Here is a 27,587-nt window from a genome sequence, read left to right as displayed (position 1 = left end):
ACAGCCAGAAAATCCACATGTGGAACAAATCAGACAGTTAAAAATTCATTCTTACAGAAATAACTAATTTAGGCTTGTAAAAACACAAGCTCCATAAATAGTTTAACAACTAATAATTGGTCTAGCCATTATATTCTTTGTATATGAAGGAATGCAGTCACTTTCTCATTTTCTCACACATTCACTTTGTGTTTTCTTGTTCCTGCTGCCTCTCACCCTGTCCCCCCTCCTCCCACCACAGGCGTGGAAATTGGATCACGCTGAAGATGAGGAAGCTGATCAAGCCGAAGAGCCGGGAGCGGATGCGTTCCCTGACCCTGACTCCGTCCCGTTCGGAGTCCAGCGACGGTTTCCTGGCTTTCCCTCCGGACAGCCAGGACAGCTCCTCTGTCGGCTCCGGCTCCAACTCCCTGGACGACGCTCTCACGCACAAGAGGAGCAGCAGTGAGTACACAAGCATGCAAGATACACACCATTCACCAACATTCACAGCGGTTGCTAGGCGCTCAATATAAAAGCTGAGACCAAAGATAAACAGATCTATAAACACCAACACATCACATCAGTAAAAAACATATAAAATTAATTGCAAAGCATCAGTGATCACATATGCAGATGAACACATGCTGTACATACAGCAAGTCATGCACATGTGGACACAAATGTACAAAAAAACAGTAAAAGGTTCTTATTAATAATGAAAGCACTTTGATACAATACAAATGATCACATACTCGTACATGCACAAACACACAAATACATACACATATGCACAAAACACCCTGCTGCTTGGTGTGTGCGGTTGTGTACTGGTTGAGTGGTTGAATGGGTCTTTCCTCCCCTAACTGCTCCTCTGCTTCTTTATCTCTCTCTCTGCGGAAGGGAGGAGAGGGCAGCAGCCCCATGCCCAAGGGCAGGGTTCCACCAATGGTATGCCTCGGGTGGGGAGGGTGGGCGGGGCTTATGACCCGACTGTCCTGTCACTCGGGGCATGTTTTTGTGAGTCCATTGTCTGTGTCCATCAGCTGTCATAGAGGTTACGGTCGAGCTGCGCGATGCGCCAAGGTTGACCCTGGGCCCTGGATATTGCATTTCTGATGTTTGAAGCAACATTGGGAATGCTTGATTCCTCTTACCTTACATGACCAAAGGAAAAGAAAATCGAAAATGAGCAATGTACACCCTTAGAAACCTAGAAAGTCCAAATTTCAAAAGCAGTACTGCATGACAGACAGTCTCAGAGCTTCATCCAGTGTGCTGTGGTGATTCTTTGTGGAATTTCCTAGTCATTTGTAGGTTAGTAAAGCTATTTAGTGATGATGATGGTGGTGTACTGATAAGTCCTTCAGATAGTGGCATTATACATTATAAGGACAGTGAATCTGCGCATGTAGAAGTGTAGAGTTGGCACCAGTTGAGTCACGTTTCTGCACTGCATTTGGTATGCAAACAATCTCCTGCCACATTTGGTTGAGCATTCAAATGTCAAGTTAAATCAAGCGCATCTTAAGTTGTTCAGTCATTGGAAAATATTTTCAGGTTGTTTTGTCCCGGGTCTGTTTCGCTGTTTACAACCTCGTCCAACAGGAACAAACAAAGTTCATTAGCTTTCACTCACAATGATGTCAACCTGCTCATCTGTGCAGCTCCACTGTAAATAACAAGGGACCGCCCTCTAACGTAGACTCATACCTATTAAAAGGTGCAATGCATTGTGGCTCACGTTACTGTGTCCAATCAGTGCATGACATTTCAAAATCGTGGGTGTCTGGATGTGGTTATTCAGGAAGAATAAAGAATGAAGGAATACGGGTTTGCCATCTGCATTATGCTTCAGTTGGAATTAGAAGGCTATAAAGCTAAAAGGAAAACCAGGCAAGTAGAGACAAGATAAAGTTTTGTCTTTGTCTTAAACTGAAACGTATGATTTTACATACTACCTTATTAAGGCATGGTGTAAAATCAGGAAGCTACGCATGGAAGATACATAAGAAACATAATACCAAAATCCATTCATCTTCAATAGGTCTGCATGTCCAGTCATATGTCGGTTGTAGCAACATACTTACCTCAATGGGTGATAACTAAGTGTTACAGAAACAACTGTGGGAAAATGGCAAGTCAGATTTAGACTCAAAATGAACTTTATGTGTTCTTAATAGCCTCGCAACCAAATATACTTCTTCAAATAAATATGAATGTGCAGAACAAATTCAACATAATAAAGTGAGTGTCTGCTTCTTGTTTCTTATTATTGGTTTTATCTTTGCTATGGAAACACTGAGGCCTACCCTGCTGCTAACCCGCCCTGGTTTGACCTATTCACTCTCCTGATTGCACCCTTTAATAAACTCCACCTTCTGTGTCTCATGTAGGTGTGGACAGTTGTGTTATGTGTGTATGTAATGCTTTAAAGCCATTATACTATAGTAGGCAAACTATGAAACAACACTCATGACCATTGACATAGGTGTGTTTGAGTGTGTGCGCGCCACCGATTGCTATACAATGTCTACCTGCCGGGAAGTGGGTGTGCGGCTGAGTGTTTGTGTGTGTGTGTGTGTGTGTGTGTGTGTGTGTGTTTGCATATCTGTTTATGCGTTTTTTCTGTATTTGTTTGCATAATGTCTCATTTGCATAAATGTCTACCCTTAAAGGGACCACTGAAATTTGAAAGAAGTCAAACTCAATTTTAATAAACTGGAAGCCATTTAATTCATCCAAAAAACACAATGTGTTGTTGATAAGACTGGGCACTATATCGGTATTGTGATTTGAGACTAGATATCATCTGGGATTTTAGATATTGTGATATGGCATAAATGTTGTCTTTTCCTGATGTTCAAGGCTGCCATGCACGACAGGGATGCAGTTTTCTGAACTTATCAGACTGGTGTAGCTATTCTGTTATTTGTCTGTACCTACTTTGTCATAATGTCCAAATGATTGTTTATCAAAAATATTTTATGTAAATATCTTACGAAAGCACCAGTCGTCATCTCTACAATATTGTCACAATATCAGTATTGAGGTATATTGAGGTGATATTTGATTTTGTCCATATCGTCCAGCCCTAGTTGCTGGGAAAAACTGGACATATGAATGCCTTTGTTAACAGGACCACAATAACAACAATTTCTCGGGAGTTATAAAGAAAAAAATGGTACAGAACCTTCTGCTTTGCAACATTGAGTACAGCATTTTTTATGCTTAGAGAAATGTTTTCAGCCCCATTAACTAGATCTAGTGTTGCTAACCTATTTCTTACAAATACTAACAGCTTCTGCTTCCATTATTTTAGCAATAAACCAAGATGGTTATGTTTTTGGATAAACTCAAATGGCTTCCAGTTGTTGCTCAATTAGACTTTGTAATTCCATGATCCACCCCTTTAAGTTGTCTCCTGTATTGGTTGGTAGCTGTTGTGACTGTTGAATGGTTGTCTGTTTTTGTCCAGTCGAGTGTCCAGGGGTTCAGCGCTCTCCGTCTCTCCCCTGGGTCTCTCTGAGACGTTAACCACATCCCTCTGTTCTGCCCTCCTTTTTCTTTTGTTTCCTTTTTCCTCCACCTCTCTCGGGCTTGTTCTGCCTCTCTCTGTCTGTCTCCGTCTGTCTCCGGCTGCGCTCTGACAGCTCTGAAAAGGTTGCCTTTCATGAGGAACAGATCCAAGGACAAAGACAAGGCCAAGGCCATCTACCGACGCTCCATGTGTAAGACCTCCGTTAGCCACCACGCTAGCCTCCCTCTGCCTCCTCCTCTTGCTCTCATTACCATGCAAGGAGAAACAAAGAAGGGAGTGGTCATTGATGTCAGGAGACTTGAAATGTGGGGGGGGCTGACTAGAGACACCATAGTTTTATAGCGATGTCCCGCAACATAATTGTCACGGTACAACCTGGCATAGCTATTTCTGCCACTGAAGATGGGACATATTTTAAAGTTTCCTTAAAAACACTGCATAGTCATAATACCTCTATGTTTGTGTCTGGTGACATCAGTGACCTCTCCTTGTGTTTTCCTCCGAGCAACTCCCCCGTCGCCTGCGCCTGCCGCCTCCAGTCCCTCCTATAGATGACCTGCTGTTAGCTTTATCCATCTACTCTCACCTGTTAGTCTAGTGAACACTTTCTCTTCACAACTGATAGGAAAACGAATAATCCAAACTTGACTTGACTAACGCTGTGTGTTTTGAACCCATTTGGTGTGTGAATATCCACATACGACTGAATGTGTTTGTTACAAAAAACAGTGCTAACCTCACTCTCGCTTAGAAATAACATTGGAAACTAATATAACAGTAGGAGTTTTCTCTTCCTGTAGATTTTTCTCTTCTATCCTGGTGGTTTGATTTTCTGCATCCCTACCAGTAGTCTTGGTGTCGTCTAGTCTAGGTCTCCTCTTAGATGGATTAGTTGAGTCTAGATGTAGTCCATGTGTGAATCTGGGAACTTATCGGGCAGCTTTGTCATGTGATCCATGGTTTCATTTTTTTGTGTATACGGTATGAAAGGCTGTGTGTGAGTGAGTGTGTGTGTGTGTGAGAGAGAGAGAGAGAGAGTGTCGGTGTGGGTTGAGTGAGAGAGACTCTGGGCTTGCCTTTCATGTGCTTGTGGTGTGTTTGCTTCCATCTTTGATTGCAGCTGTGCAGGCATGGCTTATAGGTCACCAGCACTGTGATCTGTGATCACCACTGCTTGCACTCACCATGGAGGACTTGAAATGGAGCCTTCTCTCTCTCTCTCTCTCTCTCTCTCTCTCTCTCTCTCTCTCTCTCTCTCTCACGCTGTTCTCTCCTCTGTCTCAGCGGGCTGCATTTCATATCTTATGCTGCTGACATGGAGTCGCCTTGTTCTGATTCTGCCTCTGGTCTTCTGTGTACACTTTGTGCTGCTGCTGCTGCTGCTGCTCGGAGCAGCTCTGCATGCCGTCATACTGCCATCACACATGGCCCGGTAGACCAAGTGCATAAGAACGGTAGCCACTCGGGGTGACACGATCACCTGTCCAAAAACAGCATTTGTCCAAGATTGATCAGGAAGATTGAAAAACGACAAAGCACGCGGCTGCCGTCTTTATGCATCTTGTCTAGCACTCATCATAATCCGTTATCATGTTTGCACTTGCCTGAAGTACAGAAAAGGACACTTTTGATTCATTTGTGTTTTACAAGATGAATTAATCACACAGGAGGAATCAAGTGCATGTCAAATGATAGTTAAAAATGGGCAGCCTGCATATTTCCTCCTCTTGTACTGCCATCTCTATGTCTCAAGGACCTAGGGTGTTTGGAGACACCTCACCAGCTGAGGTTTAAGGAAATTGTGCCAGTAGCATGTACCTCTATCTGGTGTCCCACTTTGTGTGCTCTGCCCTAATCAGTAACCTCACTCTCAAGTGGGCTGAATGCTTTTGTTCATTGTGGGACCAGAATAGTAATCCTCTATGAGGCTGATAGATGGAGGTACTGTGAGAGATAGGACAACACTGTCTGGAAAACTACAGGCACAAGCAGCTAAAAACAACCTTTTTTGTGAATGCTTTGCTTTCATTAGTGCCATTTTGCATTCCCGCATGATCATAAACAAGTGGGATGTGAAAGGACTGCATAGAGGCTCTGAGATATTCAGTTAAAGCAAACGAGTTGTTGGAGGTCCATGCCTCTGTTTGGCTACATAAGGGAGGGCCATGTCTTCAGGTTACATAAAGCGCTATCTAAAGTTCTTCTCTTCCTTCCATCCGTCCATCCATCTTTCCAGCCATGAACGACTTGCTGCAGAGCATGGCGGTGGCGGGGGGTCCTGGGGCTCAGTGGGCGGGCAGCACCGAGAACCTAGATGGACCTGAGGGTGGTGAGGCCGGCATGACGGGCTCCAGCGGGCGAAGCAGTCAGCGCATGAAGGAGCTAGCCTTTTCCACCAACGCCATCGACTGTGCCGCCCTCACCCTGCCTACTGCCAGCCACAGCAGGGCAAAGCACCGGCTTCGGGTCAAAGGTTAGGGCATGTTTTTTTGTTTGTTTGTTTTTGCTCCATTGGTCTCATTTAAGCATTTGCATGGATCCACAGACATTTTTATAAATTTATGTTAACTGGGTAATCCAACTTCGTCAAACCAAAGTCAAATCAGCAGGCAGTTACCGTTCCTCTCCCTTATTAATGGCGCTCGCTTCTGTGTTTCTACAGACAACGCCTCCTGTGAGGACGTGGCAGGCTCCTCGGAGGACCCCAGAGGTCAAGGTAAGATGCTGTTTTGACATCAACATCAAGGAGTAGACATGTTGAAAGACAAGGAACAGGATGTGTGATTGTAACGGTTTGTCAGGGGACATCAGGGAATCAGCAAACATGCCAGCTGAGGAACGAGACAAGATTGAATAGCCTCAAAGCAGGTCATGTCCTCAGCAGCCCCACTGCTAATCTTTGGGCTGGCCTCCAGTACTTTGACTAAGCCTGATCTACAGTTGGAAAAACATTTTAGCGAAGGAGAGCACGAGACAGAGGGAGACGGAGATCAGCCTCCACTGGAAGTAGGATTGACTCTGTTCCAGGCTTTAGGATGTTATCAGGGGCAGTTAATCTGTGGCCAGGCAACTATTCATCAATTCTGTACCACCCTAACATAGATGACCCAGTTGCTGATCAGCCACAAACCTACTAGCACATACTGCTAGTGTCCATGCTAGCTCTCCGCCCATTTTCGTTTTTCTTGTCATGACCCTAAATGCATTCTGTACCTTCTAACCTGTTGGCAAAACACATTAGCATTTCATTTCTGCCAAGCCAACATCACTTGTGCCTGAGGCGGTCAAAGTCTTCCTGCTTGCTTCATTTTTTAATCTCTCCTTTCCTTACAAGGTTTTGCATCAAATTAGGTCATCTATTGTCCAAGCGAAGCAATAAACTGTTGCCCCAAGACCTTTTTAGGGGTCTGGCATAGCAAATGAGAAAGTGAGGCATTAATGTCAAACTGGGATTCGATTCAGGTTAGTGTTCCCAGAATGCCCTCACAATATCCTGTCCATTGTTATGGTTGTAGAGTCCATTAGATACAGTCTCCTGTACTTTTCTGTAATGGGAGGAGGAAATGGCCTCAAGCACTCACATACACTGGACAATTCCAGGTAATGATATGCCAGCCATTAAGGTACACTCTAGAGGTTTTGTTTTGCACAGTGTTATGGCTACTTGGTCTTTGATGCACATTAGTTTGACCAGTGCCTTTAATGGCTGCCACATTTTCTTGGTGTTTATGTGCTGACATAACCCCACTTTTGCAAACCACATCGTAACGACTATTATTGTCCTGTGGACCCAAGTGCCAAAGAGTGTGCACTCGGTCCTCGAGATGCATGACATAGCCAGTGGACACGTCATACTTAAAAATTCACATGCTTTTTACTGTGCAATAACTCCGCTGAGTACTGTAAATTAACCCTATTGTTGGCACCATTGTATTGAACCACTGTGACATTCACTTTAGGAATTCATTCCTGTAGTCTAAAATAGTTCCATTAATAATCAGGAAAAATGAGCAACTTTGTCCCATGGCCAGAGGGATAAGACCCCAACTTCTGATGTCATCAGATATGAAAGTGGGAGTTTCTGTAGAGACAATGAAATGGAAAAGATGGCAGAGACTTGGAGAGCACCTAATGGCATTCAAGGTTTTGGTGATTCAGAGCTGACACGATAGAGTTGAGCTAAGTGTGGTTTAAAAACGTCCATACACACTCTCCTACACAATGGGACACTACAATCTCCAGTCTTAATTCTTTGGTTTCAGCATTTAGACATTTAGAGGCAGGTTGTTAGTGAGGAAAAATGTAGATTTGACTGGATCCTAGGAATGATGATGAATCAATCCCTAAACTCAGTAGTGTTCCTGCTGACTTAACACATTTTAAGTTTGATGTTTCCCAGCCTGTGTGTGTATTTGTGTGCGTGTGTGTGTGTATGTGTCTATCAGGCCTGCAGGTGTATCGCAGTGCTTTGGCTCTGTGTCCTTCCCCTGTTGAGCTGAGCGCTGTGTGCAGAGTGCCATGTAGCATCTGTAGTAAGTGACTCCCACTTGGCACTGAGTCCCACAATAGGCTGGTTTCCTAGTCATAAGCACCTCAATAGGGATCAGTGATAAAAAATGTTAATTTTAAATTCTGATTTGGTGTAACGGTGTGAAACATGTCTGGAAAACCAGTATGAAATATCCTCACGGTGACACAAACATGGTTAAGTACAAGCTCACTGTGAAGGTCACCTGTCACCAGCAGCCCACATCCTGTATTTCCCTTCTTTGGCTCACATCAGGATGCTAGGATCTGTTTCTTGTGGTGGAAGTGCTCGTTGTCTGAGAGCAGATATTCCTCATTAGAGCTACAGCTCTTCTCTTCCTTTCTGTATTGTTTTCAATCCCCTCTTCCTTTTCTTTTCCGTTGATTTTGAACTCTGTCATCCTTGATAATATTGGCTTCAGAGTCTAAGGCTGACCACTCCTCCCGTTTAAGCCTCTCCATTCCACCTTTCCTTTATGGTGGATTGTTCCTTGACTTTAAGATTCCCTGCCCTCTGCGTCAGGAACTTCTTTGTTTATTTGTGCCTGGACATATTGGGGCTGTGTCTTGGCACTTTGCCACCTCTCCTGCCCCTCTGCCCGGCATGTGCCATCTGCTGCCCCAGCGGGGTATGCTCTGTCAAACCGTTACCTTGCGCCAGTCTGCATGTTAGTCTGTGTGTTAGTGTGTGTGTATACATGTAGGTGTATATATCCTAATTGTGTGTTGGTGTGTGTGTGTTCCCTCTCGTCCCTTGCCCAGCCTCCAGACCCACCAGTCTCCATAGCAACAGGACCACCAGTAGTAATAGTAACAATAACTCCCACCTCACCTCTCCTCTGGAGGGCAAAGGTACGCTCTCCCCTCCTATAATCCCTCCCCTCCCTCCCTTTCCCCCTCCTCTCCTCTCCTTTTCTCTAACCGCTTGTCTTCTCTTGTTCCTTTTCTACCTTTTCTTCCCCATCCCAAGCCTTTGTTTGTTCCTGCTTTGATGTGTTCTCCTTTGACAAGGGGACGAAGTTAGTTCTCCCTGACATTAAGTTTAAGGTTAATCTTTCCATGATCAAAAATGGGTCGACTTTCAAGTCTAATTTTTGTATGTACAAATGCAGAAGATATCATTGCTCCCGGTCCATACATTAGGGTGATCTGCTTCCTTTAGTTAGCGACCAGAATCCCTCTGTAATTTTGTAATTTTGAATTTTGCACCTCTATTTGTATTCAGCCACATGCAGAGGCATCCCTGTGCAAATTCAAATAGGTAATAAATATGATTTTTACTGCCCCATAGCACAAAAATGACCATAACAGACCAATAGCAGTGACTCAACTGAAAATGGGACTAGTGTAGGAAATCAGCGTTGTTGCAGTTCTTCATGAATGCCAATAGTGGTTGATAAAGGTGATAGATTACTTAATTTCCCTTTATTCTGTAGCTGATTATATATATTTTTTCTCCTCTCGCCTCTCAGGCACGTTGAACGGCAGCCTCAGCAGGCCCCACAGTGAGAGCAGCGGAGAGTTCAGCCTCAGCCTGGACCAGGAGGTGTGGTCCAGCAGCGGCAGCAGTCCCGTCCAGCAGCCACCCTCCTCACGCTCCTCCCACCAGAGCCCCCTGCAGCTGCGCCGGTCCTTGGATCCATCCACCATGACGGGCAGTCCTGGACAGACCCAGATAAGGAAGACGGGGTCCCCAGGAAGCGAGGTACTGTCCCTCCAACAGTTCCTGGATGAGGGCATTGACCCTGCTGAGGTGAGGCCAGTGCATCTACTTGTCCTCAACTTTTATCTGGAGACATTCGTTGATCTCATTGTCTGCCTCAGTCATATAAAGACATTTACATGTCAAGTAAAAAAACACAAAAAACAAATTCTGTAGTAACACGTTTTGCCAGATGGAAATTGTATTTAATCTAAAAAAAATGCCCAAGTTTGTCATTGGATTTGATTGAGCTGTTTTATTTCAACTCTTTCTCTTTTTCTCTCATCTGTAGTCTGGCAGCCAGGAGAACCTCACTGTGGACTCTCCCCGCCTCTCCGCTTCCTCCGATCATGTGCAAAAGGACCGCTCTTCTTCAAAGGCGCGGGGCATCTTGCGCTCATCAAGTGGGAGAGCTGCGCCGGTCAGCTCAGACCGACCCCCACGATCCACCGGACAACCAGGGCGCCCGACTCTCCGGAAGGCGGAGAGCACTCGCGTCAAGGGCTCGGTCCAGGTCCGGCCCAGCCTGTCTACACAAGGCAAAGCCACGTCTGTCTCTGAGCGCCTGGACTCCTCCTCCTCCGCCACTCTTCCCCGGGCTAGCAGCGTCATCTCCACGGCTGAGGGCACCACGCGGCGCACCAGCATCCACGACATGCTCTCGAAGGATCACCGGCAGCCCGTGTCTGTCGACCCCTCTCCTCCCGTCTCCTCCACCAAGGCCGGGGTGCGCTCCCAGCCGACCCCCAGTGAGTACCTCCCAAACAGCATCAACTCCAAACCTGAGCCCGCCCTCGCGCAGGGATCCCCTACCACCTCGGCCCCGCTGCCCAAGTCAGTCAGCTTGCCTTGCCATAGCTTGGAAGACCCAGACCTCTCCACCCTTGAGTCTTTCCTTGGCCCCTCTTTCACAGTAGAGTCCGTGTTCATGGACTCCATCTTTAGTGAGTCCACGAGCAAAAACCTCCCCTTCCTCTCTCTTAACCCGACCCTAGTCAGCAACATCAGCGGGCCCCCTGTTGCCAATAAAGGCCACCCTCATTCTAACCCCAGCCTTCCTCCAACCCAAACCCAAACCCCCCCCCATAGCCAGTCAAACGGCCAGATGAGAGCTAACCCTTCCAGTCCCAGAGAGTATGACCAGGGTGCTGATCCTCATCATAGGATCGATTCGGACCAATCACCTCCACTTAGCCCCGAGGACAACCAATCTCTGTGGTATGAGTATGGGTGTGTGTGAATGACAAGGAAGGGTCTGGCTTGCTGGTGTATGTGCCAGAGACTTAAAGGATGGATACATGACTGGACACCTCCTCTGCATGTACTTATCAGAGCACTATCTATCTCTCTGTGCTGTATTTGTTCCGTTCTTTTCTGTTTGCCATGGTGCTGATTGGTGAATCACTTTTTTGTTTCCTTTTTTTTCGGTCATCTCCCCACCCTCTGCAGTTCTGACCTGTACTGTCCTGTTTTGTTCTCTGTGGTGGGACTTTGACTTTCACGAATGTTCTACCGTCCAGCCTTCACCACATTGTTTCCTCATCCGATCTCTGTTTGGCGGGCTAACACTGTACAAGACTATTATCTGCAGTATTGTGTTAATGTTTGGCGGTCGAGGCTTAGCATTATGTCTGTTTATAGCACCAGTCTTCAATATTGTTTGAGAACTTAAACCAGAATTGAAATTCCCGTGTCTCTGAAACATGCTGAGTCACTGCAAAACCAGCACTATTGTAACTGGGAACCATAAAAAGCAACTGAATCTCACAATGGTAGGAATTGCTGTCTGCTGCGTAAAGGAAGGAGTGGAGTGGTTTGACAGAGCTCCTGTTTGTGGAAGAGAGTGAACAGCCGATAAAAGATCTATTTAGGGAATGCGTCTATGCCTCATAGACCTCTAAACCTTTAACCTAAAATCTTTAAAGAGATAACCTGACGTTTTGATTCTTAGTCTGCTATTTTTGTTTCGACATTTATCAATCAGGTCCCACTCAAAACTGGTTGCCATATTGCTCTGATGCCCAGTGCAAGTTAATGATTCAACTTTTGTGTTTTTAATCAGGGGTTAACTAAAGAGCCAGTTTATCAATGTGTCAGATAATAGATTCACCTCCTGCATCCTTTTTTTTTTTTTTTTGGGTGTTTTGATGTATGGGGATTTTTTTTTTCTCACAGTTTTTTTGCATTCAACCTAATTCTGCTGAATCGAAGCATTATCCACTAAACTGCATGGCTTTATTGGGTCTGATCTGGACCGCTCATTTTGATCGCTGTGATCAAAATGGTTAACGTCTCTTGGTTTTTCTATCGATGGCATTCTATGTGTTTTGTTTTTGTGCATTTGACACCTTTTTCCTGTATATTTTCTTTTCTTTTTTTTTTTTTTTTTAATACCTTGACCTAATTTAGAACATATGTCCTGGGGACGGTTTCTTACTGAATTAATGAACTGTTGACTGAATGAAAAGGCTTCATTCCCAAAATGATCTGAGAGACGGTTATAGTTGGCGAAGTGGACGTTGATTGAGAAGCGGAATATTAAAGAGCGAGGAATATTAAATTGGGGATAGAGTTAGCTAAAAAGTGAGGCAATGAAGTAAGTTGAAAGCAGTGGCAAGATTATTTTGTGAATGAAGCAAACAGAATTTCATTTTGGGATTGGGAAACATTTATATACCCAATGCCTATGTGCACCGCAACTTCTGAATGGATATTTGATTATTTTATGTATTTTAGACTGACGAGATCTTGTACAGATTGTTGTAAGCATTATTAAGTTATATTCAAAGACAAGCACTGCTTTACGCGCCAGTATACCAGCAGTAGTAGTGTCCAACGCTGTAGCCTAGATCCTTATTTATTTATGCTTTGGTTTTCTATAGCCGCTGTTTTTTGAATTTGCTTCATCGTATTTATCTTAACCTCCAGTGTGCAGGTGTGACGTTGTTGAAAACCCCTTCTTTGCAGCATGCCGTGCCTCCGGATGTAACGTACGCATTGCCTTTGTCCTACAGATGTGGAGGGCAGAAAGTCTAAAAGCAAGAGCGGGGAGCCACAGCAAAGCTCCTAAGCCCCGCCCCCCCCCCCGTCTCCCTCGTCTGTGTGCCACCATGCTGTGAGCGCGTGGTGAGTGAGCGCTGCCCTGCAACAGTCAAGGGGGAGCGGGAGGTTGTGTGTGTGTGTGTGTGTGTATGGGGGGGGTGGGTGGTAGGGGTTGAAGTTGGGGGTGCTGTCTCCATGGGAACCTCAAATATGGTGTGGCAGATGTCGTCCGTCCTGGCGTGCACTTGCTTCCCCTGCTTCTCTAAGCTGTTACACCCCCTCAACCCCCCACCCCACCCCTCCCTCCCTTCCTCCCGTGTCCCCTGTCCCGTCCAACGCCCCCGCCGTCCCGCCGCGGCGCCAAGCGCCCGTTTCGCTGAGCTTTGACGGGACCCCGGTCTGCATGGCATATGGGCTTTTTTTTTTTTACCACAGGAGTTGAACGCTTTGCCTGTTTATGTGCCCGAACCCCCCCCCCCCCGGCAGGGAAGTTCTCTGACTCCGCCCCCTTCCCTGCGCGGCGCTCGCTCCATGTGTTGTCAGTAACAGTGACTGCTGATTGTTACGTGTTCTCCACTGTGGGGGGGGGTTGGGAGGTTCCTCTGCTGTTAAGGCTGCTTGGTGGTCCCGCAGTACTGCATGGCTTCACTGTAGCACTGAAATCCGCCCCCCCCCGCCCCTGTTCCCTACTCTGCCAGTGCATGTAGAGTCAGGCCGGCTGCTGTCCTCCGTGTCCACACCCCTGGCTGTCTTTCTGTCTTCACTGATGCCACTTCTGATCTTGAACCTGTCTCGGTCTCTCTTTTTTCTGTCTTTCTTGTCTGTTTTCTCTCTGCTTCTTCGCCATTCTAATCCTTTTCTCTTTTCTTCTCTTCATTTCCCACTCTTCTCTGCCTGCCTGGGACTCAGAGAGAAAAGTGACCTTGGAGCTGTGTGTCTGAAGCCTAGTAGAGTTAATCTGCTGAGACCGTCTGCAGTGAGAAAAAGATTGTATATCTCAGTTCCTGTTTTTTTTTTTTTTTGGTTTGTTTGTTTTGTTTTGTTTTTTTTTCCCAACCCAGGACACTTCAGTAGAGAAAAATTACGTCCTTCTCTGTTTTGTTTTTCTTCCTTGAATCAAGGAAACAACAGAACACTACTCTTAAAAAAATGTTGAGGTGACACTTTTTTCTATAAGGGACTGCCGTGGCAAACTGCACTGCCATGTGTCCTTTGGTGTGACGGACTGAGAGATGTGCACTAGTCTCTACAGACTAAAGTTACAGTGCCAACGTTCACACACAGCCAAAAAGGGCCATCTCACACCCCAGACCCTGAGGACACCATTTTGGATCCTCTGTGCGACTTCAGAACCGGCTGGACTTTTTTTTTTTTTTTGCCCGCTGCCGTTTGATGATGATGATAACATTTAAAAAAAAAAAAAAAAAAAAAAAAAAAATCTTTTTGTAAATGCGCAGCATGCACAAGCAACGACAACATCTGTACTGTGGAACAAGTTGAGGGCTTCCACGTTCAGTCAAGCCCGTGCGAACATTTCAAAGCATGTCAACTCAAACAGCTACTGCGATAAAGTCAACCTACCACCAGACTGACTAATCACAATCTGCATGGAGCAATCAATCAGCCAATCACCCCGCTCCCCTTGTCCAATCAAATTAAGAGGACAGTGCTTTGTGGTGGGGGGTGTTTGTCATTAGGATGCCAAAATGACTCGGACGGGAAGCCATGGAAATAGTGCGATTGGTGTTTATTGACTGCTAATCATACATGGAGGTTGTGTGATCTGAAACAAGAGACTATGGGATTATGGGAACGTTCCAGGTCACCTGTATTGCAGTTGGGAGGCCACTCTCGCCACCACAGAACCAAACCCTGAAGAAAATCCTCCATAAGCCTCCAGTTGAACCGGATTATCTCATTATGTATCGTTTGAAAGGCAAAGCTGACTTAAGAGCTACCCCGCTTTGAAAAGCCAAGCCGAGCACATATGACATCCATTAACATGACATCATCACTACACGACGCCCATCTGCTGTCCGAGGTGGCACTCAGCAGTGTTGTACATGAAAGTGACTGGAGTATAGGTGGTCTGGAACACAACCCAGTTATGTACAGAACATGCCCACATTCAGATTTGTGTTGCTGTGATGAACATGATGATGATGATGATGATGATGATAATGACGATAATGATGAAAACCCAGTGTTTGCTTCCTTTTCCACTTTTACATAAATCCATTTGATGTGATTAAACTTCAGTCAGGACTCGTGTGTGATCCTTCTTTTCCTCAAGTGCATTTTACCTTGGTGGACACACAGGCCTTGCATATGAAAAAATGAAGCATGTGTCCATATAATGCAGTTAATCTAATCTAAGGAATGCCATTTAATTATCAACAACTGGAGCATGAATTCCACAAAATATAATGAAAAAAGATGAATGCAGTAAGGAGGAGCTGATGCTGATAAAGTGCAACCTGAAACATTTGCACTGTTGCACTTCACAACTTCATTGAACAATTAAAATATTCTGATGTTGTTGGGAAAACAGCCTTTTTCGCGACTTAATCAGACTGAGACAAAATGTTTGATGCCGTTTTCATCTCTGTATCCAGTGGTTGGGTTCCCATGGGTAGCATTTCATGTTAGCTTAGCATAAAGACTTGAAGTCTATGGGAGTCTTTAGCCTAGCTCTGTCAAAGAGAAAAAAAATTAACCTTACAGCAGCTCTGAAGCTGTCTTGTTTGCACTGAGTATCGTGTGTATATGAAACGCGTCTTGAAATGTTTTTAATAAATGAGAGTTGTTTTAGGAGGAGTTAGATGGTGGAATTATAACCGCTTAACACATGTATCCTTCCATCTACTGCAAGTACAGGGAGAAACATTTTTTTTAATATCCACATGCTGTTACGGTTTAATCATCTTTAAGGACTGCTGCAAATTGTACAAAAAGCCATTTCTCAGTTGATGTGCAGTAATATTAGTATTACTTCACTATCTCATATATTCTCATACAGTTACACTTATGGCTCTGTATGGGTCACGTTTGGTAAAAGCTCAGCAGGATTGGCTCAAGTCCTATTCTGATCATTCTACAGCATTTCAGATGATTTCCTTCCTCTTATTCAGAAGAGTCAAACCAGCTGGTGTCACATTCTACTGACTTCCCTGTCAAGTTGTGTCTCGTGGGGCCTGTGCTGGATGTTCATCATATCATAGGGGATCAAACTGCCTGTCCGAGCCATCACTGTGTCACCCCCGAGTGGTGGGATGACGACACCACAGCTAAGTCAGGTCAGAGAACCTCTCCGTCATGTCCTCCTTCAACTAATTTCACATCTGCTCAGGGCTGGAGCAAAAAATGTGATGATTACACCACAAACACCAAGGAGGTTCTACTGCCTGTCTTAGTGCCACTGCCAGACTGCCTAGTGTAAGTATTTGAGCTTTACATGATGCTACTGGCTCTAACGGCACCTGGTGGTCACTGTGAGCACTGCAGTCAAATGTAATAATGGCATATATCAGCTGACGTACAAAGAACATAAAAAATATTAAACGTTAAATCATTTTCCCCATGTAGAGTAGTAGGCGGACTTCATATTGTTGACAATAAAGCACTGTCAGGGAGGACACAGGGACTGCTAATATTATTTCTGCGGTAAAATTAATCATCACAGACCACAGTGAAGTGGAGCCTTAAATATTTGAACACTGGAGCAGAAATCGCCCAGTGCTTATGGCGCCCTGTGGGCAGTGCACATTGATTAACCACATCAATACTGCAGTACATAATATTTTGCTGTCCCTTGTAAAGAGCTGCAAATGGCAAAATAATGAGCTCCATTTTGATACCTGCATGCATCACATGCTCTAAGATCTTCCTTTTCTCAACTGCAGTGTCTCTCTGAAAAGAATTACAGCGAAAGAGTGAGAAAACACAAGGTTGAAATGTTACTTTTATTAAATAGTCCTCAATAGTCCTTTTTTCCCAATAACAAAGCTATGATGAACTAACATTCAAACAAACACTTGATAGTTTTAAATTCATGATTTTTATTAACTGTATGGTCATGCAAAAATCCAGCATCCAAATGAAACTCAGAGTATAGACATATGTAGCCCCTTAGTATATGGTTACAATGCAATAAATTTAGTTATAAAGGGGTACATACAAGCTAAGGCTTTCGCTATCTTTTATGCTTTTTAATGTGATACATCACTTGATTTCAATATTTGAGACAGAGCCATTTCATTAACCTTGAGGATGCAAGTAACATAGATTTCCATTTCTTAATCAAGTAAACACAGACAGTGAAAAATATTACCAGAAAGTAGACATGCATATTTCTTCCATTTGTAAAACTGCATATATAGTGTTGCTGTTAAAGTTTGTGGTTTTTAATGATCCTTTTTCAATATTTGTTTTATTACGTATATAAAGGCTCTCTTTCAGTTCCTCCACTTAGTTACTACTATAATCTACCATATATTACAGTCAATTGCCAAGGTATGCCAGTGGAATTGATCTTTTATACACATTTCATTTCAAATCAAAAGATTAATATGATGCAAAACTGCATATTTAAAGCTACTAACTGTGCTTTATTTTTTCATATGCTGAAAATCTTGTGTAGGTAGTTGTTGCAATCAGCCTCAATGGGCTAAAATGGTGATACTTGAAGTATTATGACAGATTACTGAAGTTTATATTTGGTCACATCCTTAGTATATAGTAGTGTGAGCTTTAAATACTCAGTGCCATGTTCAAATGCATGCTTTTGCATAACAGAGGATCTTGATGGCATATAAGCTGCAGCAGGGACTCTGTCCTACAGTATTTGGAAATAAAGTTAGACTGCATCTCTTAAACACTTGGGATTACAAGGTTGCTAGTTTCATGGAGGCCTGTTGTAGTATAAATCTATCTGTGTCACACAGGTTACAGTGGAGGGGGACAAGTCAGAAACACAGTGCAGAATCTATATACCTGAAATCAAAGTCAAAAGGCGCTGAACTGTCCAAGTGAGGAAGCCCAAGAATTGTAAGCGTGATTATGATTACACACTTTACAAAGTATTTAACCATAACATTACTTGTAGTTGTGACTGTAAGGATCGATATTAATATTTCATGTTCATCCCTATATATCAGTCTTTATTTTGGCCTCATATCAATCTTTTGATTTAAAAAAAAAAAAAAAAAAAAGCTAATTTCAATTTGATCCAACTGTGCAGATACTTTGGCCATTGACTGTGTTGTTACATCTTGCTCAGGTCATTTTCCCCTTTAACTATCTTCCCTTTAAATAACTTGTTGTGGAGTTGAAGTAAACTGCATTGTTCTCTTTCATTTGAACATTCCCACAATTGTGTGAACACACACACACAATGAATAAAAGCGTTCTGTCCAATTGGTGGTGATCAACAGACAGGCGGGTCGGTGCCCACAGCACAAATAGAACTACTCAGAGCCATAAAAAACATCACATAGTTTCAGTACTGGTATTACAACGTGTCGTCATGGTCGGAAGTGGGGGAACACAGTTTCATGGCATGTTGGATATGTCACAGCACTCAAAAGCACAGGCGGTTGATACAGTAGGGTGGGGCTCACAGATGACTCACAATATCAGGTGGAAAACAGTGTTTTTTTTTTTCTCCTGCACAGCTGTGTCAGTGTACATACTTTGACATGATATGTGATGATCCCAAAGGATCATCGAGAAAATAGTTATCAGCTTTTTGGGTGCCCACCAGCAACAGCCTAAACGGTACATGAGTTACTATGGAGCAGCTTTAGCACAGAGTCGGGATGGGGGACAAGCCTCACCCCTCCGGTGGTACGAATTCACACACACACTCACAAGTTTCTACGACACAGTGAAAAAACAGTGTTCCAAAGTTTAACCACTGACACAGATATGTTTTGTCCTTGTTAAAGGGAGAATGTTTGAGCGCATGTGCTTGTATGATGGTGTGCATTCCATTATAATTTGTAACATCAGTGTAGTGTGTGTGTTTTGTCTCATGAGTTCAGCATGTTCCATTTGGTGTGTGTACATATTGTGTGTGTGCATGTGTGAGGGGATAATGGGCACAGAATAATAAAAAAAAAACCAACAACAACAATAACAACAAAAAAAAAATGGCTGTGGCAGCCATAACCTCCATTCCTTTAAAGCCCCCATTTTTTTTTTAAGTCTGGCTAAAATAAACAACTCAAGTTAGCCGATAATAATATCAAACACTAAAACACTAACAACTACAACATTTACAACAGAAACCATGACAAAAGGGACTGATTCCATTGATTGCCATCAGCGCGGGTCCCAAAGCCCTCAAAGCCAGCACAGTCCGCTTCCTCTCTTCATCTCATCCAATCCCTGGCCAGCAATCTGTGGTGGTGGCAGCAGTCACAGTCCCTCCCCTTAGCTGCATTCTCTTTTTAACATGCTTTTTTTAGTGCCAGGACTTCACACAGAAGTACAGCAAGCCAAGACGAACAATATACAAAGTTTAAGAAACACAATCAGAACAAGAGACAGGCATAAGGGTGACATCATCATCAATATCGTCATCGTTTTTAGCATCGTCACATGGAGTGGTGATAGTAAGACAGTGATGGGGCTGGTCAGCGGAGGTCACAATAGTAACACATGTAGTGAGCTGGGGGGGGGGATGGAAGGAAGGAAGGAGTGGACAAGCTTAACCTGAAGTTGCAGAAAGGTTCACTCCCTCAGAAAGAGCGACCACAACAGCATCGAGTCTCAAGTTTCTGTGCAAAAACAGTACAGGCCATTTAGATAAATTTGCTTTCCTAAATTCCTAAATAAAAACATGCTTCTGTCAGAATACAACAACAAAGACATGACGACGACAGCGGGGAAAAAAAGAAAAGAAAGAAAAGGACAAAAGGTTGGCGTGAGAGTGTGTCCATGCTTGCAGAGTAGGTAGTTCAGAGACGAGACGATGGGGAGGAGGAGCTAAAGGCATTTATTAACTGACAGCGCCCTCTAGTGTTCAAATCAGAGCACAGAGGCGGGACAGGTGGGTGGAGGCCTTCTGCAACTTCAGGATGGGCTGGTCTGGACGGTGTGTCTGAAGCTTAAGAGAGGCTCAACCTGACGGCTGAAGCACAGGGACCTTAAGTGTGGAAGTGTGTATTTTGGTGAGTATTGCATGTATATATGTGTGTGTGTACAGTATATACATATATATATCTATATATAGATATATGTATGTATATATATATACAGTGTGTGTGTGTGTGTGTGTGTGTGTGTGTGTGTGTATGTGTGTGTTTGTATTTACACCTTGGGACCTCAAAGCAGGAAAAAAAGCATGGAGCCTTACAACCACACACTCACACTAAACTCCCTTCCCCTAAACCCTGAAGGTAAAGCATCTATCCCCTTTTCTCCTATATAAATATCTATGTGTACAGAAGTGTATTAAATAAATTCCCCTTTTGTTTTAAAAATCTTTTCAACACAAAATACTTTAAAATACACAATTCAGGAGATAAAAATGAAGAGCTTAACAATAACATATCAGACAAAAAAAAAAAAAAAAAAAAAAAAAAAAAGGTCCCTTCAGTAACATCACAACACCAGTCCCTCTCCTTTGGTGCATTTCATTCTGATATCAGGTAATGATTACAGTTGCTTCTCATAGTTTCCACACCAGCCCAACCCCCACCCTCTCAAAACCTAGCCCTATACACCTGTTAACTGTAACACAAACAAACACAATACTTCTAAAAGGAAAGTGTGTGCTCCTCTGCTCTCTGACAAACAGAAAACAAAACCAGAAATCACATTTTCTTCATATTATGGTTAACGCCCCAATCCTATGCATTACGTGTGTTAAGTGTAACGTTCCATCATACCTTTTTCTTTTGTGTTTTTTTTTTTTTTTTTGGTGTTTTTTGGTGTGTTTTTTTTTTTTTTTTTTTTTGAAATGGTAATACTTATCCAAACAGCGGGCAAAACAAAGACGGGGAGACAAAGGCCATGGGGAGAAAAGGACCAAGACAGCATCACCCCTGTGTAGCCATCAGAAGCATGCACCATCTGCAGGAAGGGCCGGGGCTACTGCGGTCAGCCGGCCCCAACATCTAGCTAGGGTTGGACTGGATTGGTGTTGGTCGGTGTGGTCGGTCAGTCGGTCAGCTTTTGAAATTTGCTTTTTTTTTTAAAAATTGTATAATATATCCCCCTTTGTGTGTTTTTACAACTTTCCAAGAGGCCTCTTCCCGGCCAGGCTCCAGGCACCAATCCGACCACGGAGAATAAATGCTCCAAACAGCTTTAGAATTCAGGCAAAGCTGGGAAAGGAAGAATACAGCCATTAGTGACTGAGTTCACATACAGACCCATATTTGGCCTGTGCATGCTGAATTCAAGACTACAGCCTAAATCACCTGACAATTTAACACAAGTGTTTTCAGAAAGTTTAATTTTCCTAATCCAGACTACAACACCAGGCTGGTATTTTCAGACTGACTTGTAGTGTGTTTTCAAAAAGGCCCAATTTTGCAGGTGGAAAATGGCAGCTTAGTGTTGATAAAAGGGCAAAACAGAGGGAAAAAAGATGTTTTCAAATTTACCCAGCCTGATGTGAACACAGCCTCAGCTGTGTCCAGGCTGGATGGGGTTTCAAGGTAGACAGCTGATCAAGATGAACGGGAAAAGTTGCATATTTCAGCTTTGGAAGAAAACGCCACGCAGTGCAAAGCCATAGAACATCCATGGAATCAGTTCAAAGAGCCTAAAGATACCCATCATCCATCTGCTGTTACAGCGATCACGCAGTCACATTTGCATGCCCCCGATGTTTTACCTGGGCCTGGGTTTGCGGTTCACTGCAGAGGTGCAGCTGGTGCTCCTGAGCAGTGGAAGTGCACGTTGAGCCATTTGGCATCGCGGCGGTGCCACACGCGCGTCTCCTCCGACTGGCAGGAGCGCGGCCGTCCCTGGCTGTCGATGTACTGCGTCAGCCGGATGTAAGCGATGCAGGCAGCATCCTCGCCGATAAGATGCACATGGGGGTTGAGGATGGTGGTGTGCACTGGCTTGCTGTTTTTACTCAACACTGTGGAGATGGAAATATGTGCTGATTCAGCTCACCAGCTAAACAGTAAGCCAGCTCAGAATGTTTTCAGCTTTCCTTTGAAATTTACAGTTTGACTTGTCAGTTCTCACTGTGTGCCTAAGTTAACAAATCTGCAAATACAGTAAGTAAACTTTGCATGCTAATGGCTCCAAAAGGAATTAGAGCGAACTATTAGAACATTATGCACTTATGTAATACCCAGACAATGTAACCACACTGAAATTTAACAGTGGTGAGTCCACCTTCATCTAAATGGAGCACTGTAAGGAGACAGGTTTTTGTTTCACCACACCCTCACAGAAGGGTACGTGACACCAGAATTACATTTGCGTAAACAGGGTGAATCTTCAGTGTTTCACATAGGGAGGATGGGACACTCTTTGCTAATGCAGCCCAAACTTTGTAGGATGTGTCTTTATTCAACAGCAAATGCCCACTATCAAACTGAAGTGAAGCAGAAAATAGTATATTTTAGTATGAGTTGTACATGGCCGCAAACTTACAGTTTTCAAAGTAGAACTTGTGAAAATCCATGCCCTCCACCAGGTTTCCCAGGGCCTCTGGCTCAAAAGAAGTCAGGCCGGGGTCACAGATTCTCCTGCGAGGGAAGAGCACAGCCACAAATGGACTTTACTGTTCTGTTTTAGCCACATAGCTCAGGACATTTTCCTGCAGTGAAGCGTGAAGAGGACCAACTGCTGCAGACACGCTCTCGGCACCCAAACTAACTGGCTGCACAGCTGACGTGTTTTCCAAAGTGCTGGAAAGGTCAAAGTTCATCTCCAGCTCAAACACAAAAGTCCTGAATGAATTTCTTTCATAGCATGACATCGGTTACTGCATGTATAAAACACTTTCTGGCATTCTAGATGAGCATAGCTCTGTGTAAAAAAAAAAAAAAAGGCAAACAACTCAGCCTGAGAGAAGTCAGTTAAAAGATAAGGTGGTTAATTTCACTGCTAAACAAACACTGCCTGAATTGTTGAAGACATGCCAACTTACGTGTAAGCCTCAAAATCCCCGTTGTTGATGGCTTCAATCAACTGCTCTGTAATCTTTATGATCTCTTGTTTACGAGCTGAAAACAAAGAGAAACAGCAAAACAGGGAGAAAAAGAGGGGTGGGGGAAGAGAAACAAATTAAGTTAAAGGTAGTCAAAAGCAATTTAGAGCTGGATGTTGAGCATGCAAAACCCACTCCATGCTTTACCTTGTTGCCTATGCTTCAGACCTACTGTCTCTAACTTTGGGCTGTTTGGCTGAAACCTCTGACATTTGAAATAGGTTCATCACATAAGCCCTGCAGCTGGTAATAACATTTCAAAGCAGCTTATACAATATACATCCCACTACTGACTGAACACACATATACGCAGAATTACAAGTATTGCCAAAGAGTTCCTTCAAAACATTTTGCTGCTAGATCCTGAAATGTCTATAACAAAGACCTTTCATACAAGACCTTCAACCAAGACAACTAGTGAACAGACACACAAACCCACAATCCACTGCAACATAAAGACCATAACAATGTTTTTGCATGTTTCAGCCTCTTTAAAACAAATTCACGAGCCACCGACCATCTAATGAAAATGTAACATCTTCTGCTGAGTGTGAGTGAGTGTGTGCTGGTGGGAAGCGCGGACATCCAGGACTTCAAAGTTGCCTGCCAAACTGCCCTGCAATCACACGCTCTTTGTTGGCACAATTAAAGTGAAGACAAACGATAAGCAGTCATGGACATTGTGAAATGGATGATGTGCATTTGGCTGCTTCTTGCTTTAGTAATAATGGTTCGCCTGAGTAACTATCAGGTAGGAAATTTGTTTTTCAAATTTATGGATAGAATGAATACAACATATCCATTTTTGCACTGAGAAACCCACACCAGAGGATTCTCCAGATGTCTGTACAGGACTTCCGCACTGGGGCAAAAATCTTGCAGTACACATACAGTGAAGAGAATGGTATGTTTTGAAAAAGGTGTGTAGTAATCTAAATTAGTAGCAAACCAATGAAGTAAATGGGCTAACATGTGCAAAACACCAATATGGTCCTTTAAAAGCACTGCATCTGAAGAAAAAATCCACACCAGCACAGACCAGAAATGAACAGAACAAGTCATCCAAGTCAAGAAATCTTCACACATCTTCCATGCTAGAATTACACCGCACGCCAGATGTGCACAAACTGTATGCACACAGTTACTGTACATCACAGTCCAGTTCATTGTACTGGGTGAAGAATGAACCAGCACAGACCAGCACCCACCTGGCTTTATGGGTGTTTATTTATGTGTACACTACACTAAGGATTATATGAGTCTTACTAACGTACAGAATCTGGCCCCATAAAGTATATTAACCTGTTGACCCAGACAAGCCGACTAGGAGGTCTTCCATGCCTGAATGTAACACTGCGTTCATATTATCTAAAAAAAGACAAAAAAGGAAGCTCAAAATAGATGTTTTATTTTTTACCTCAAATATTTTTTTCTTCGCAGCCTTCTGCTGACAAGTTGAAGGAAATGTTACAAGGAAGATCAATTTTTAGACAGTATGAGCACTGCTGTGGGAGCCATTGTACAAGTATTGTACAAGCTGACAAGCACTTACTCTGCTGCAGGTTACTGCTGCCTGCTGAGGCTGGCAGAGGGGATTCTGGTTCAGGACAGGAGCTCGGACCTGAGCTTGTCCCAGCTACAGGGGTAGGGGGGCCGCTGGCAGCCTCCTGCTGTGGGCCAGCTAAAGGCAAGTATGCAAGTTATCCCAATAAAGAAAAATGATATTTTAGCTGAGCTGAGATGCCACACACATGATTAGTCTAAGGTAAGGTATGCTAAGGTATACACAAAATCAGGATTTTGCACTATTTTGCCATAGACACAATTAATTAAAAAATTGAGGTGCAGCATTATTTAACACTGGTTTTACTCCACTGCACAAAAACAGCAATATCATTTTTAATTATTTCCTGCACAAATACTTCACTCAAACAATTGGAAAATGTAGCTTAACAGTCACAGATGAACACAAAGGAGTGCAGATGCTAACACTGCCTGTAGTGAAGCCTTGATGCCAGTAGATGGCAGCAAAAGACACCAGAGGAGCGGTATTGTAGTGAGTTTGCGAGAAGGAGCAAGTGCTTTTGGAGGGGTGTCTAGTTTGCATTTACTCTTATTTAACTGGAATCATAAGGAGCCCATTTAACACCAAAATGTAGGTTTCAATAAGAAAAACTTTCAGTCAAAGTTGGGTGTTTCCATGTTGGACTACAATGGGCAGAAGAAAAAGCAGAAGAAGAAAGAGAAGCAGAGGAGGAAGAAGGAGGAGGAGAAGAAGAAGCAGCAGCAGCACACAAATGTGAGAGTTGAGCGCTTTGATGGTTAAAACTGCAGCCAACTTACGGGTGGATGGTGGGCAGTGAGGAGCTGGGGCCTGGCTCTGCTCCTCAACTGTACTGCACTGGCTTACCACTGCACTGTCTGCGCTAGTAGCACTGCATGCAGCCACTGTCCCACCACAAGACACAGACAGACACGCAAAATAGCTCTCAGTATGTTCAACGTAGGGCTAGTATTGCAAATCCCCAGAGACACAACACACAATACCTTAACATTAAAACAGCAGATTAACACAGAACAAGTCAACAGTGACCATATGTCCCCCTCAATTAGTGTATCAAGTTTTATCAAAATTCAAGTTGTATCAAAATTTTTTTTTTTTTTTTTGTATGTGATGTGCAGTGTCTGCACATCACATTATCTCCTACACTACAGCTTAAAGCTTGGGGACTTCTAGCCTGTTGGTGGTACTGTGGTGGGCAAGCCAGTTTGATTGTGCAGATACTGGATATCTAGGTAAAAACACATCTTTCCCCAAAGGTTCATCAAATTTGACCCTGCAGTGTCCAAGATACTGTGCAGAAAACTTAGGGCCTGGTGGCGGCATTATGATGGGCCAATGATAAAAAGTCCCAGAGTCATTCCCCGAAGTTTCATCCAAAAAAGGCCAGCAAAGACTCAGAAATCACACATGGCAGATGGATGGACAGACAAATGGACAGACGAGCAGATGGATGATCAGGGGGACTAACAGAGCCCAATGTGTAGTCCCTTCCTCAGTCTTCAATCATGGGTATCAACAAACCGTATCTCAAAATAAAACTACACCATCTCCTCCAAGGTCAGTCAAAATCGGACCTTTGGTGCCTAACATGTTGCTACTTTGGCTTGGGGGACTTTCTGTCATCGTGGTGGTGCTGTGGTCAACAAATCAATTTCATATATAAAATGCGGGACCCTGGCATAAGAGGCCATAATTCCTGCAAGTTTCATCCAAAACAGGCCAGCAGAACAGCAGAAATGGCACAGTGGACACACATATCCTATCTCATTGTATTCCAAAAGCCTGACCAGGGACAAAGACTGCAAATTAGCTGAGGCTAGACGTCTTATATGCATCACATTTTCCCTTTTTTGTGGCAATGTTGTATGTATTGCCCCAGTCAAATAAACATTAAAATAAAATAAAATAAATAAATAAATCCATAGTCCCCTTTCCGGATCTTCAATCGGGGGGAAAATGAAGTGGAAAACATGCCAGGGACATGGCCACAAGCACCAACACACGAACACACACATGCACATAGCAAAAAGCCAATAAAGTCAGACACTACACCACAGTCTAAGAACCAAATGAAAGCTAGACATAGACAAAAGAGAACAAAAGTATGTGGCATCTCCTTTATGTATTCTAGCAACTTCTGTTGCTAGCATTCACAGCTCTCCAAATATTCAATCACACTCTACAGGTTATTTGCAGCCAGGCAAATAAATGAATGATTTTTACAGGTGCTGTGCATGTGCAGAGGCCACATGAAAATCAAAACTCTGAGCTATAGTTGGCGCTTTGTCTCAGAATATAAGGCATTTTGGCCACCTTCTTCTATGACTTCAGCCCACCAACCTGTGCTCCAGCCTTCCTAGAGACCATTTCTATGTTTGCCTATGGCTTTGTTTAAGATGGGACCCTGACCCCCATGTTACCAGGCAAGAGTTGAAGGTCTTAGCAGTGCATGGGTGAAACCAGTGTATTTGTGTTCAAGAGTACATGAGAGAGAAAAAGAAGAGAGCAGGAACAAAATACATACGATCCCATGTCAGTGATGATCCACTATGAGATCTAGTACTGGTAAAGCCAGGGAAAGCAGTCTGAAGAAACAGGATTAGCTCCCTTCTGTAAAGCTAGCTCTGGCCTAGTTCAGTGCCTTATAAACCCTAAGGTTCATCCCTGGGCTGAGAATTAGTGATTAGGGGCTTAAGTGGTGTCTGATTGCAAAACATGTGTGTAAGCACACACACATACACACACGAGGGGTCACACAGACCCACATATAATTGACAATGTCAAGCTTTACAGGTCTCAACTTTCTAAACTCAAGGGATCCAGTATGACTCTTTGGATATTTAGTAAAAGATCTAAAGTTCTCAAAAAGTCTTTGTGGTGTCCAAGTGCTACCATCTCAGGACAGTGTGCGAGTACATATACCATTTTATTGACACTTTTATCCACAGCACTATCAAGACCCTAAAATGCATACAAGTTTTAACATGCCTGGCCCCAGTTGGAAACGAATGCCTACAAGCCTGGAAGCACTGGTGCAATGATGGACCTGACA

At 43.6% G+C, this 27,587-nt stretch overlaps 2 protein-coding genes and 1 long non-coding RNA gene across 4 annotated transcripts in view; 2 read left to right on the top strand and 1 right to left on the bottom strand.

The window, feature by feature from the left end:
* The window catches only part of ccdc88ab (coiled-coil domain containing 88Ab), an 87,130-nt gene extending 72,074 nt beyond the window's left edge, over window positions 1-15,056 (top strand). The window contains exons 29-36 of one of the 2 annotated variants that reach the window (XM_030070318.1): window positions 242-444; window positions 3,633-3,710; window positions 5,757-5,993; window positions 6,183-6,236; window positions 7,966-8,052; window positions 8,810-8,899; window positions 9,520-9,800; window positions 10,042-15,056. In XM_030070318.1, coding sequence (XP_029926178.1) covers window positions 242-444; window positions 3,633-3,710; window positions 5,757-5,993; window positions 6,183-6,236; window positions 7,966-8,052; window positions 8,810-8,899; window positions 9,520-9,800; window positions 10,042-10,989 — 1,978 coding nt within the window. In that variant the 3' untranslated portion in view covers window positions 10,990-15,056. The remainder of the gene's footprint in view (window positions 1-241; window positions 445-3,632; window positions 3,711-5,756; window positions 5,994-6,182; window positions 6,237-7,965; window positions 8,053-8,809; window positions 8,900-9,519; window positions 9,801-10,041) is intronic. The other variant, XM_030070319.1, reaches the window with a different exon arrangement.
* A 2,607-nt stretch (window positions 15,057-17,663) lies between these two features.
* LOC115372429 (uncharacterized) lies at window positions 17,664-17,982 on the top strand. Its single transcript, XR_003929450.1, has 2 exons — window positions 17,664-17,754; window positions 17,871-17,982. It is a non-coding gene; the product is annotated as an uncharacterized LOC115372429 (long non-coding RNA).
* Window positions 17,983-18,683: 701 nt separating this feature from the next.
* Window positions 18,684-27,587, bottom strand: part of LOC115372428 (calcium/calmodulin-dependent protein kinase type II subunit gamma) — a 70,980-nt gene continuing 62,076 nt past the window's right edge. The window contains 6 exon segments of the mRNA XM_074933732.1: window positions 18,684-21,121; window positions 21,637-21,888; window positions 22,413-22,507; window positions 22,912-22,987; window positions 24,524-24,652; window positions 25,315-25,419. Of these exon segments, the coding sequence (XP_074789833.1) occupies window positions 21,656-21,888; window positions 22,413-22,507; window positions 22,912-22,987; window positions 24,524-24,652; window positions 25,315-25,419 (638 nt within the window). The 3' untranslated portion in view covers window positions 18,684-21,121; window positions 21,637-21,655.

The sequence above is a fragment of the Myripristis murdjan genome, chromosome 15, assembly GCF_902150065.1.
Source record: "Myripristis murdjan chromosome 15, fMyrMur1.1, whole genome shotgun sequence".
In the NCBI taxonomy this organism is placed as follows: domain Eukaryota; kingdom Metazoa; phylum Chordata; class Actinopteri; order Holocentriformes; family Holocentridae; genus Myripristis; species Myripristis murdjan.
Note: the sequence above shows the minus strand (reverse complement) of the source record. Positions and strands in the feature narration are given on the sequence as shown.